Below are 12,889 nucleotides of genomic sequence, written 5' to 3'. Positions count from 1 at the left end.
GCTTCAATTCGTGTCTTAATCACCATCTATCTCTTCCATACAGTGATCCTCCCCCAGAGTAGTCTATAATAAACCCAAATCTATAACTCAGCTCTATATTCAAAATTTCTCACTAATTCCTCACCAACAACAGAAAAGGCATATCTTTAAAAGCTGCCCTTGCAGAGCCCTTAATGATCTGGCTTACTTTTACTTTTCAGATTTCTCTTTTGACAATCCCAGTATGAACAGCATAACACTTGTGTAAATATACAGAATACTCATACCTCTGTGTTTTTGTATGTGCTTTTCCTTCTGCCTCAAATGCTTTTTCTTATTTTGGTGAATTGCTGCTTATCCCTCAAAACCCAACTAAAATATGGGAGACCTTTTCCTAACCTTCCCAGATAGACTTAGTTGTTACTTCTTTGTGCTTCAAAGTACTTTTTCACACATTTATTACCTCACTTGAATCAAATTAAAATTTATTGGTTAATTACACTACAAACTACTCAAAGTACCAGCAGATTTCATCACTCCTTTCTACTTTGGGAGTATCAGTACCTGACAGAATGTTCCATAAGCATAAGTATTTTTGCCTTCTTTTTACCAAAATTCAGTTTGCTCATTTATAAAATTAGGAGCCTGGATGAAATTAGTTTTCAAAAATTCTTCTATACAAACAATTTTTATTCAATTAAACCTTACATGTGCATGGCTTCTTCAAGTCTTTGCTCAAATATCAGAGGCTGTCTCTAACTACCCTATTTAAAATCCATACCCCCTCCTTCCCTGCTTTGTCTTCACAGCACTTTTCTCTCTGTAATGTACTCCAGAACTTACTTAAGTATTTTGTTTATTGTCTCTCTCCACTAGAAGAAACCCCCATGAGGCCAGGACATTTTCTTACATTGTTTACTGTTGCATTTCTGGGACAAAATGATGCCTGACATATAGTTGGCTCACAATAAATATCTGTTGACTGAATAAACTCTCAATATTAGAGATGAAGTGTTCAAAGGGATTATCTCTTTGACTAGATATATGTATCAGTCAATGACACCTAGTCAGTGATCAAGCAAGGATTAGCTAATTAGTTATCAGAATGTGGTCAAACAGCAAGGACTGCAGGCTGATTGACAACTGTCAGTAATAGGACAGTTTCCCTGGGACAAAGAAATGAAACTACCTAAAACTTTAAGAACAGAACTAACCAAGGTAGACCCTGAAAATAATCCTGCCACACAGCATGGCCAATTTCCACTTGTAGATCATAATCTTTTATGCACCTCCCAACAGGAAAACTTGTGATGGTGGGTGTGGGAAGGATGTCCCAGGGAAGCTTTTTCCACAAGGCAAAGGTAGAGAAGTGAGCCTTTCTCTGCCTCTCGTTTCTTTGTTCTTTCCTCCTCTTTGGAACTGAGTGACCTGCACTTCCTCCTCTCCTTTCCATCAGGGGATCCCTAAAAAAGGCTGATCCATATGGAGGTGCAAAGACTGCTGGCAGTTGTGATCTTTCTCAAGGGTGCTTGCCAGGAGACTACAACATTAATCACAGGAACTAAGCTTTTAACTTAGTTCCTACTGAATTAAGGGTTCATACTTTGGCAAGCAAAGGGAGAGACAGTGTATTTCTGTCGTCATTGAATTCCTACCATGCAATTCGAAATAATCATCTATGTATATACAAGTGTAACTAACAAAATATTTCTGATATGCCTCCCAATGTAGGCTCATTTATCTCTCTTCCACATTCTAGTTTCCATTTTAAGACAGCTGTGAAGCTACAGTCAATGTATAGAATGTGGTACATAGAAAGCAAAAAGCCCCAAATCTACACCTTCCTGTCTGATTATACCTTTGTACTAAAGGAAATCCTTAAGGGACTACACAGAAAAGTCTATCCCTTCCAGTCCTGGGTAATTTGGGGAGGGAAGAGAGAGGAGTCTAATATTGATTGAGGAAGATGAATTGTAAGACTCTTGCTCCCCAAGCCCCTTGATTCAGAGAAAAGTTGCAATACAGAGGGATCCAATAACAAGCATTCTGATAGGATCAGGAAGCCAGAGTACTTTGAGGGTAGTAAGGGCTTTAGCAATTATCCTTGTCTCTACTAGTGGGAACCCTTAATAGGGAGAGCTACTGTACTTTCCTGTTTCCAACAAGAAGACAGTGGCAATGGGATGATGGTCATGGCAGTAGGCTACTAGAAGGCTTCTTGTTGTCTGTCATCTGAATGGAACCCAGAAATTCCCATTTGTCACAGTTAAAGGAGCCCAGGGATGCTTAGAATACAGTAAAACAGCAAAATTCTTCAATTGGAACAAAAAGTCACTGTAGACTCAAAGTTTGAGATTCTGGAAAATTGTCCAGGATCCTAGGCTCCATCTGGGGGTACAAGATAGGACTTGCTGTAGCATAGCAGCCACCAGTTTGGGAAGCAAACAAGACTGGCCACTCTCCAGCTGAACCAGCGAGGATTCCTTTAACTCTGCATAGATCTGAGGAGGCTTTTTCCTCTGCCACCATGAGATAACATAAATTATACCCAGACACAGCCTTGGAAAGGGGCACGGGAAAGAGAAAATTTGATAATGTGGTGACTTTCTTAAGAGAACTACCAAGCAAATAGGTCCCTGTGAGGAAGATAAGATGAATTATAGGAAAATAAAATAGCCACATTTGTTTTGCACATCTGTATGTGAAGAGTATTTTTGTCATCGCAATGCATTTTTGCCACTTAAATACATTGAGGTTAGTAGCGGCTTTCCTACATTTTTGAGATTCCATGTGCAGAAAATTTTGTACCACAAAGTGACTACAAACCTCTAGGCTAAAATTTAAAATCCTGAGTTAAGGTCATGATCCAAGAAGAGAGAGGATTTGCAAATGCACATAGAGTATATTCAGCATAAGTTAGAAAAGAGGGGTTAAGAAAGGTTATCACAACAGCTTCTTCTTCTTTAAGGTCTTAAAAAGTAGAGCCACTTTTTGAGAGAGGGAAACCCAATATTATCAGCATCAGTTCAAGCCTGGAACATATCTGGAGATGGTATTTTGGGAAGAAGTGATTGGATTTCAACAACTAATCAGAAAGAGAATACACAGCTAATATTTCATAAATTAATCCACCCAGAGAGATTGAAGGAGTTGGGGAATGGAACCATGCTAGTCTTGTAAGAGCTAGCTGAGTTACTACTCATCCCTCTCTTGAGCCAAACAGCTGAAGTTAGAGCACATATACCTACTGGGCATAAAGAGGACAATGGCTAGGGATAGGGTTGTATCATCAATCTTTACTTGCTGCTGCCTTTACATCAAGTAACTACTCATCTCCACTCCAGTATTCAAGATCCACTAGAAGTTTATCCAAGCTCAAGAGAAGTATTTCCTACACACTATCTGCAGCTCCTAAAGGGTGTAAGGGATAGGGTGAAATAATGGGCCAGTATTTGGAAGAGTTTGTGCCTTCTTAGGGACAAATAGTGATATAAGGTTTAGTAATCAGGTTTTCTAGCCAATTCAGAGGAATTGAGTAGAATATGAAAATAAATGTAAGATAATCAAGCTCCCACCTTCATGGAAAAGGGGAGGGCAGGAGCTTAATCATGAGCACATGTCCCTTGTAGGAATATGGAGATTTATTATGGTGTGTGGCATAATATGTTCCAAATATGTCCTGATTTAGGATCCCTTATTAATAAGCTTACCTTTCTGTCTCTTACACCCTGTCCAACTGCCATTAAGAGTTAATCATAATGCTGACATCAGGAAGAAGATGATTAAGTCCATTGCAGAAGCAGGAAACTAACCATAGTAGAAGGAGTCTTAGGTAGAGAAAAGTAGACATTAAGGGAAATATTTGCTTCTTGCAGTCTGGGACAATTTTGAGAAAAATAAGAGAAAAGTGAGGCAGGTGGCCGTTAAAGCTTTCATGCTCCTCTTCACACATATTTAGGAGCCAAAAGGAGTGATGTTGCCTTGAAAACATCTAAATAGCTTTGGAGAAGCTCAAGGATTGGAGATAAATGGCAAACTCCTTTCCTTTAAATATATTAGTGTGGGTCTCAAGACCTCAGAAGAAACCCTCATGGCACCATCTAACACGAAGCAAGATTAGCAGAATTGAGGTGGAGGAGGAGGTGGATGGATGAATAATCCCAAGATAGACCCAAGCTTTTCACCAGTAGGTCCATGGCATGCAGGGCACCCAGAAGTTCCTGAATCTCCAAGAAGGGGACAATGTGTGAGAGCACTGTGGACCTATAGATGGCCGGGGTCAGGATGTATGAGTTTGAGATGGAGGGCAAAGGTCCACGGTGTAAAATTGCTGTGGTAAATGTCAACACAAAAGCCAGTAGGACAATGGCACTTCAAACTAGGGAGCAGATCCTTTTCAGCAGGGTTAAGCTAGGATCCTTCAGAATTTACAGAAGTTGGAGGCTACCTTTCCCCTAACTGGCACAGAACCATGTCAGCCACATCCCTTCCTAATATACCTGATTATATTATAGTAGAGAAGTAGAGGCAGAGCAAGAGGAAATCTGAGAATTTAAGCATATGACCTCAAGATCCTGAGCATCTGTGTAAAGGAGCTGCTACATTATTATACTGGACTGTTTATTGGGTTGTCCTAAATTTTATACACATCCCATTTCTAAGATGTAGTTGGTTTGTGAGGAAGAGCAGATGAGTTATAAAAACTTTTTGAAAACAGTATAATTTCTTTGAGCATCTGAGTATAATAGAATAAGCAATTATGTTATCCTGGTATATTGTACATTAAATTGGCAAGGAAATAGTGTCCAAAAAGCCAATTAACAAGAAAACTCTTTTATTGATAGAAAAGCAAAACAAAATGTCCATGAATTCTAATATCTTTTTTCTTCTATCTGTTGGATATACTCAAGTTCAAAAGTCAGTTTTTCTGTTGTCATCATTGTCACTTGTCACTGTTGTTGCTGTTCATCTCTCTATAGAAACAACCCCTTGTAATCACAACTGTAAGGGAAATATCCCTACCGCAAATGGGTAGGACCTCCTTGATAAGTCATTGTCTCCAAATAAAGTTGATTAAATTCTTATTGTCAGCTAAGCATTCATACATGACACCAATTGTATTATTAGGTTGATGACATTAATAAGTATTGATGTCAAGCCACATTAGCTGTTTCTCAAATGTTATCAAATAAATAACCAAATCAGAATCAGATTTACATTCATTCCAATGATTAAACACTCTCTTAGAGATTGGGCAATTTATTCTAATATGAACTGAAACATCTGTGAGTTACAATCACAAGTTCCAACAAAAAATGGCCCAAATAAGTAGGCCTTTCAGATTCAAAGTTCAGATTCACATGGGAATGGGACTAAGGAACCTGATCAGATTATATTAAAATTTCTGGTTCTAATTTAACCTGTAACTTCCACATAATATCAGCTAGCAATTGTTCAACTTTCACCCACAGAAAAGCATTAAAGCATATGTCTACATGATAAAAAAATAAAAATTTAACCATTATCTAATTAATACAATTGATACAGATAGAAATGGTGGAAAAGTCAGATGTCAAAGAAGTTTCTTAAAGCTAATTTATCCATATTATCCAAAAATGATTTCTCAAACTAAACAGATAATGGTCATATTTTCACTTTACCTGTAGCTATGCAGATATAAATTGTATTTCTACACAACATATAGGTTGAAAATGAAAAAAATCAAACCACAATCCAGGTTCCAGGTTTGTGGTCTAGATGGCCCTAAACCTCTTCTGGATATTTTTGCTTTCAATCTAGATATTTAGACCACATTGATGTGGTCATAACTTTATTATCATTGCTACATTTGAGTCACTAACCTAGGAAAGGAAGCTTATCTAATTACCAATTTTCCAAGCTAACCAGGACTCTCCCCTTTCATTATTAAAGAGAAAGTCATTCAGATTTGACCCCAGAGAAACAAGTGCATGCACATACCGGACTTTTCAGTATCCTCTTTGGGTAAGAGGATGGAACAACTATTTTGGTTTCCATCTCATTCTTGTAATGACAGAAAAGAGAATACAAAAAGTCAATTGTAAATTTATACAAAACGTATGCATATATAAATACATATCTATGGGTGTATATAAAGTCTAAATATTATATCCATCTACATCTTTAAGATTCAGAGTCTTGTACCATTGACATAATAGTATTCTCTCTCCAAATTTTCTCATTTTTAAAAACAATAAGAATCAAGCATGCCACCTTATTAATACTGAATAGCAAGTGCAGAAGTTAAGCTGTAGCTATAGGGGTTTGAAGCAATTAGTTTGACGGGACATCAGTGAATAAAATCCTTAAAATAAATTTAGCTATTTCCAGATTGCCTTTTGTTTCATAAAAATGAAAACCTAAATGCCCTGTTGGTAGCATCCCAAGCTCCTGAGACTGCCAATTCAGCCCTATAAGAAGCAGTGCTTTAAACAAGGTCTGTACAAATTGCTTGGATATGTGCTTATTGAAATAATTTTGTGTGGGAACTGGCTTACTAGAATTTCATGTAATTCTCTATCTCATAAAAAATCACAAGTGATACCACTGGAAGCTTAGGTTCTGAGTATATTAAGCTCAGTATGAAATCTGACTCACAAACTGCATCATCTTTACACAGAGCACTATTAAAAATATTAAACTACAGTCAATTAATGGAGAAAGGCATACACATTTAAAGGTGCACAATAAAAGTGTATTACAGATGTGTGCCCACGTTGAGAGGTATTGAGATCATTTGTTTTACAATATACATAATGCTTTTATTTCTCTTGCTCCTTGCATTCCTTTGGGGAGAAATGATGTAGGACAATTTCATAATTACCCCCACAGAGTGTACAGGCTGCTCCTTGGAAGGGGATTATTATTGCATGCCTTGAATATACTATGATTCATAAGGCAAGAACATATGCGTAGCTTCAGCACCAAGAAAATGGAATCGTTATCCAGCACTGGTCACAACAGAACATCTTATTGCTTTAATAAAATGGGAAATTATTCGCTGTAGAAAGTGCACCAAATAAGGGGAAGAAAGTAATATCCATGCACTTATTGGAGCTCATTGGAAATGATGAAGCTCCCTTCTGGGACCCTGATTCTATTCAAATTTCAAGTCCAAAAGTCATTCTGTAATAAGGTATTAAAGAGCTACCACTGGATGAGGGTAAGCTACAAAAATCAATGGACTTTCTTCTTCACAGTGCCTTAGTCATTCTGATGTACAGTGTAGAACTCTGATGCACTACAGGATTCCCTAGTGGCCTGAGGGAGTTAATGCACTCTTTTGCCTATTACTAGGAAGTGACTAAGGCACTGGAGAAAAACTGGTTCATTGTTTAATATATTGTACCCAAAGATTATACCTGGTCTTCCTAATATTACAAGATGGCATGCTTCAATGATGATCTTCTGTGCTTCAGGAAAGGTGATTATCTTATGGGTGATTAAAATTAAGTTGTTTATTAAATTATTTTTATAAAAGATGAAAACTGAGCTTGGGCAATTTAATAGATGACCAAAAATATTAGAGGTAATATTTCCTCTGGATAAGAGCACATATGTCTGGACCAAGTAGACAATTTAGAGCAATGAGTTGCTTGGGAGAGGGATGCTCATAGGGGCACTGTTGCCTTACACCCTGCAGGATAGTAAGGACTCTCTTGGTAGAGCTTTTTGCAGATCACTTTCATTCATATATTTTCCAAAAATTTGAATAGCTGTCAAAGGCTTGATTTCCAAGAAGAGATGTCACTGCATATAATTAATATTGTAATATGCTTCTGGCTTCTTCTGTCATTCAACCAAAGGAAACAAGGTGGTAAATAACTATAGACTACTTCCATTTCTAACATAGATGGCCTTGTCTGGCATTAGAAAATAATAAAATATTTATCTTATTTTCTCACTTTCTTTTTTTCTCAGTATTTTTGTATGTTCAGTGAAGTTAGGACAGACTGAGAAAGAGAGCCTTTCTTTTGCTGCAGGCACAGATTTGTAACTAAACAAACAAGCTGCAAACATTTGTATCCTATAAGTAATTACTGGATCTAGCTTTTCTTGAAATTTGCATGTCCTGTCATCCAAATTGCCCAACATCCCCGCCAGTCTCATCCCCAACCACATACAGTACAAGCAAGCACACACACCACTGCCTCCAGGTGGTAACTGCATGCAGGGAGAACTACAGGCACTGTTTAAATATTAACCATGTTATTAATAGATGGCATTCTTGCACATCCATTATTTGTTTGTTTCTGTGGTTGTGTTTTTTCTATTATTTGCAAAAGAAAAAATAAAGCATGTGTGTCATCTTTTTATAACAGTCTACTACAGAATAAGGTACAAAAGAACACTTCTGGAAACAGCAGAAGCCAGGTCTGCACCACTGAATTTCTCATCCAGTGGTAACCATTATATCAACAGCTGGAAATTAAGAACAATAATATACAGTTTGGAGGACATAGTACAGAACTATAGTTTTTTTCTGTATTTGGTACCAATATACTAAATATATAACAAAGGTGCACTTGTTCTAAAAATAAAACAAACATTCTAGTTGGTTAGATACTGCACTTTCAGTACTGCACATCACCTAATACTTTTTTTTTTTTACAAAAAAGGTAACTTATGCAATGTTTAATAATAAGAAAACCAATAGTACACGCTAACTCGATTGTAGAAAAAGAAGAAAGAACCCAACCAAAAGCCAGAATAGTCACTTTCCAAAACAGCCCCTCCTCTGCCTTCACAACTAGAGGAAGTAATCAGAACGGTGAGGCGACTTCAGCACCAGACCTGGCTGGACAGCTCCCAGATCCTTTGTAAATCCTGAAAATGTCACAAGTCAAAGGTGTACGGGTGGGGGCGGGGCAGGGAGTGAAAGCGTTAGCTTTTTAAAAAAAACTCATTTAAAGATTTTAACGTACTTATGCTCGGCCAGCGAGGGTCATTTTAAAAAGTAAATTAAATGCTCTGTCCTGGAAAATGTAATGGTTAACCAAAGGGTGAGAAATGGGCAGACTGGCGAGGGGTACCTGTCATAAACACTTTCCGGGGACTATTCTCTATGGCCTCTTGCAGTCCTGGTGCTTAATGTAGACGTTTTCTTTATAATATACTATTGCCTGAGCCCGGCTGAGGGTGGGAATGGGGAGGAAAGGGAAGCTAAAGGAAAAGTGAAAGCTTAGGGGTCAGAGGGGAAGGAAGGAAACTAAATCTTAACTTGACAGCTATGTACATTACCGGGCCCCCTCCCCTCCCTTTGCTCCGGGAATCAATGCCTTTTATATATTTGGTAGCTTGTGCGGTTTCTCCTCCTAATTGAGGGGAGCGCGGGGTGGAATGGGAAGATGCATCCTCCATTGACAGTTAGAAATTATGTGATTTGTCATGCGCTTGGATTGTGTTATTAGTATTATAATAATTACTATAAATATTAATAAAGTATTATTATCAGCGTTATTTCTTCTTCCGAGACTTTCCTCGCCCAATATTTACAAATACCGCACAGTGCCTCGGCGGAGGAGAAACAAGAGTAAGGGGAGGGCAGGTAAGGAAACCAGGAAGAGGAAAGAGGGGCCAGAGGAAAATGGAAAAGGAAGGAAGAAGGAAAAAAGCAAGGGTGGCAAAGATGCTGGAAACGAGGACGGGGAACGAGAGGGGCTAGACGATCAGGACAGTACCACCGTTTGCAAAAGGCCCTCGCCAGCTGTGTCCAAACAGGAGGAAGCTGCGTGTGCTCCTTGGGGACTGGAGGCTGGCGGTGGAGGCGGAGGAGCACAGGGACCCTGGCACGGGAGGCCAGGGGACGAAGAGGACGACGACGAGGCGTTGGAAGGGGCGCAGAAGGGAGAGTCCCGGGGCTGCCTCTCCAGCCGGGTTTCCTTTGCGTGGGTTGGGGCCTGCCTGCCAGGTCGGGGCAGCCCCCCGCCACCGCGGCTGCGGCTGCCGCTGCAGTGATCCCGCTCATATTCCTCCTGAGCCCTCTGCATCTTCCGCTTCTTCATCCTACGCTTGTGGATGTGGAAAGTGGAGAGGGACAGCACGATGAGGCAGAAGATGAGGGTAACCAGGACAATCAGCACCAGCGTGGAGGAGAAGGACTGGAAGAGCTGCTGTCCCACCTGCGTGATGCAGGTGCTGCTGCCACCTGCGCCTGGGCCGCGGGCACCCGTGTTGCCGCTGCCGCTGGCGTTGGGGGAAGCAAAGGTCCGGTTGAGGAGACACGGCGGCAACGCCAGCCTCAGCTCCTTCGGCGCCCTGGCACTCATTGGCGCGGGGCTGGGAGGGGCCGAGCCCACTAGGCTTCCCCTCTTGGGCACACCGTTCCTACCAGCCAAGAAGAGGACGGAGCCCACGCCACCCAAAACTGCTCCCTGTAGCGGGAGGGGGTGTGCGAGCGAGCCAAGGACTAAGGGAGCAACTGCTGGCAAGCAAGGCGACCAAGGAGTGAGCGGCGCCCGAGAGATCCTCGCCGATACCACCTCGAACACGTCTCCACGCTCCCCTTTCCTTTGCAGAGGCACCAGGCTGCAAAGACACAAAGCTTAGTTAGAATCTCGGCCGCTGCCCAGGGGAGTGCTGTCGGGAAAGATCAACCACCACCGCAAAGCGGCCCTCTGGGCACACTGCCTGAGCTGGGCGCTGCCTGTATTTTCGGTCAGCGGACCCCAGCCTGCCGGCCTGTGGCCGTGCACCAGAGCCACCAGCAGCCTGCTCACGCCACTCGACAGGATGGGGTCTGCGCCGGCACCGCGGAGGTGCAGATTACTCAGCAGATAAGGCAGCCTCCCTTCCGCCCTTCACAACTTTATAATTGCAACAGACACGCAGCCGCTTTGGTTGAAGTCCCTACTTCCCAGAGCGCCGGCTCTCCTCTTTTCTGCGCCCTCTCGGTTGATGTCTTCGCCTGGATCCTACCCTTCCCAGCACCCACTCCGGGCCGCCGCGCGGGCTCCGGGTACGCAGTCCTCCCTCCCTTTCCCTCCCCCTCCAGACTCGCCCTCCCTGGACAGCGTCAGATCCCTTGGGTCCCGTTCCCAGGGGGATACCCCTGGCACAACATCCCACTCTGCCTCTGTCCGCGACCGCGGCTGACGCGCAGGAACGCGCTCCATCTCTTCTCCAGCCTTCTTCCCTGGTATTCTCCCCGCTCCAAAAAAAAAAAAAAAAAAAAAAAAAAAAGCAGCTGAAGCATCTTTCTCAGCTGACACATTCCCACAAACGGCCCCCTCCTCCCCATTTCCCTGTGCCCCCAACTTGGCAGTAGCCTGCTTCTTTCTAGAGGAGCTGGAATGGAAAGGGGAGGGTTCCCACCTGCAAAGTTTGGGGAACGGGACCTTCTTTCTGTCCTTCCCAGACCCAGCCCAAAGGCCCCGAGGCTTTTCCGGCGTACCGGAGCCGGTAGACCTGCAGCGCACAGGAGAGCCTCCTTGCTGCTCCCAAGAGGCAGCTGCAAACTGTTGCACTGCGGAGCAGCGAGGTAGCGCGCAAGCAAGCCGGGGCAGCGGCCGGGGGCAGGGGCGGGGGCTGGAGCTACGGCCAGGGGTGGCTGCTCAGGCCGCGTGAGCTGTCCTCCCCACTCGCGCCTGGCCGTCAGGCCACCCGGCCATCAGAAGCCTTTACTCACACCTTGTCTCTTACCTGGACCGCCAGCTGGCTGCAAGGAAGGGAGCCCCCGCCGCGCGGCTGCAGTGGCGGCTGCAGAAAGCGTGGAGTGAATGGGCCAGAGACCGAGCCGCGCTGCTGCCGCCGCCGCCGCCTTCGCCGCCGCTTCAGGGAGCTGAGCTCGCAGCCTATTGCCAGAGAGGCCGGTGACGTCAGGCAGCCACCGCCAGGGTTCCAAGCCACCCCTCAGGCCCCCACCCACCCTAGTACCCCAACACCTTGTCCTAGCATAGCGAGCCTCTGACACACACTTCCCAGTTCCCTGCCCTTCTCCAGCCCAGGAACTAGGAGGAGTAACCCCTACCTCCACCCTGCAAGCAACCCACCTTTCTCACTCTCTTGCCTAGGAAGAGTTGAACCTTCAGTTCTCCAGCTGTCTGATTTCGTTCTAGAGCTGGCCCTTTGGTCCCAGAATCACGTTTTTACACTCTGGATAGCCATCGGTGCACACATCACCGGTGGTGATGAAAATTTCCCCCACCCCTAATTCCTCTCTGTGCTGCCCCTGTTTCTGAACATAAACTACGTGCATTAGAGAGATGGCAGGGACGTTTCTCAACACAAGTGTGACAGAACCCAAAACACAAACCTGAACAAATTAAACAATCCAAATTAACCATTTTTCTCCACTGGAGTTTCCAAGTTATCTTTCGCTCCATCTGATTCAAGATCCTACTTCTTGCATCCCTCACATCTTCATCTCCAGGACCCAGACCCACTCAATGTATTAAACACTCCTTCTATTCTGACAATCTAGACACTCATGAGCACACACAGCCTAGTCTTACAAGGAAGAAATATGAAATTATTCACAGGAAGGCAGAAATGAACTGCCTTATGAAAATTCCAAGTATTTGTAGCTTGCACAAAGTACCCCTTCATTGACCCTAATTCTTGGTAAAGTGTCTGGAGCACAACTTTTAGCAAAATACATAGAACTTCCAGAAAAGAATTCAACAGCCTCCCTAAATCTTGGAAGAGACTAGTTAACTATTGGTTTAGGAGCCTTGGAAAAATATGAATAGTGCATTTGGTTACAGAATTCAGCTTTGAAATGGAGTATGCTCATTTTTCTGTTGGAGAAGCTAGCTGGGAACAGTACCTAAAGACATTGCATGGTCTTTGAAGGCACTCAGGTGTCTTACTAAACGTGCGTTTTCTTCTTTGCTCCCTGTCTTCTTTTCTATCTTTGAGTCTAGCACAGTGC

General features: G+C 42.9%; 1 protein-coding gene across 4 annotated transcripts; it reads right to left on the bottom strand.

The window, feature by feature from the left end:
* Positions 1-4,796: 4,796 nt before the first annotated feature.
* Positions 4,797-11,965, bottom strand: C9H11orf87 (chromosome 9 C11orf87 homolog). 4 transcript variants are annotated; one of them, XM_004052088.5, is made up of 2 exons: positions 11,659-11,965; positions 4,797-10,545 (listed from the first exon to the last, which is right to left on the bottom strand). In XM_004052088.5, exon 2 carries the CDS (start codon positions 10,284-10,286, stop codon positions 9,687-9,689), a length of 600 nt encoding a protein of 199 aa, XP_004052136.1. In that variant the 5' UTR covers positions 10,287-10,545; positions 11,659-11,965; the 3' UTR covers positions 4,797-9,686. The 4 variants fall into 4 exon arrangements, with proteins under 4 accessions (XP_004052136.1, XP_018891228.1, XP_063549578.1 ...); XM_019035683.4 differs by lacking the exon at positions 11,659-11,965 and adding an exon at positions 11,332-11,541; XM_063693508.1 differs by lacking the exon at positions 11,659-11,965 and adding an exon at positions 11,411-11,522.
* Between the last annotated feature and the right edge of the window lie 924 nt (positions 11,966-12,889).

The sequence above is a fragment of the Gorilla gorilla genome, chromosome 9 (assembly GCF_029281585.2).
Source record: "Gorilla gorilla gorilla isolate KB3781 chromosome 9, NHGRI_mGorGor1-v2.1_pri, whole genome shotgun sequence".
NCBI classification, from domain to species: Eukaryota; Metazoa; Chordata; class Mammalia; order Primates; family Hominidae; genus Gorilla; species Gorilla gorilla.
Note: the sequence above shows the minus strand (reverse complement) of the source record. Positions and strands in the feature narration are given on the sequence as shown.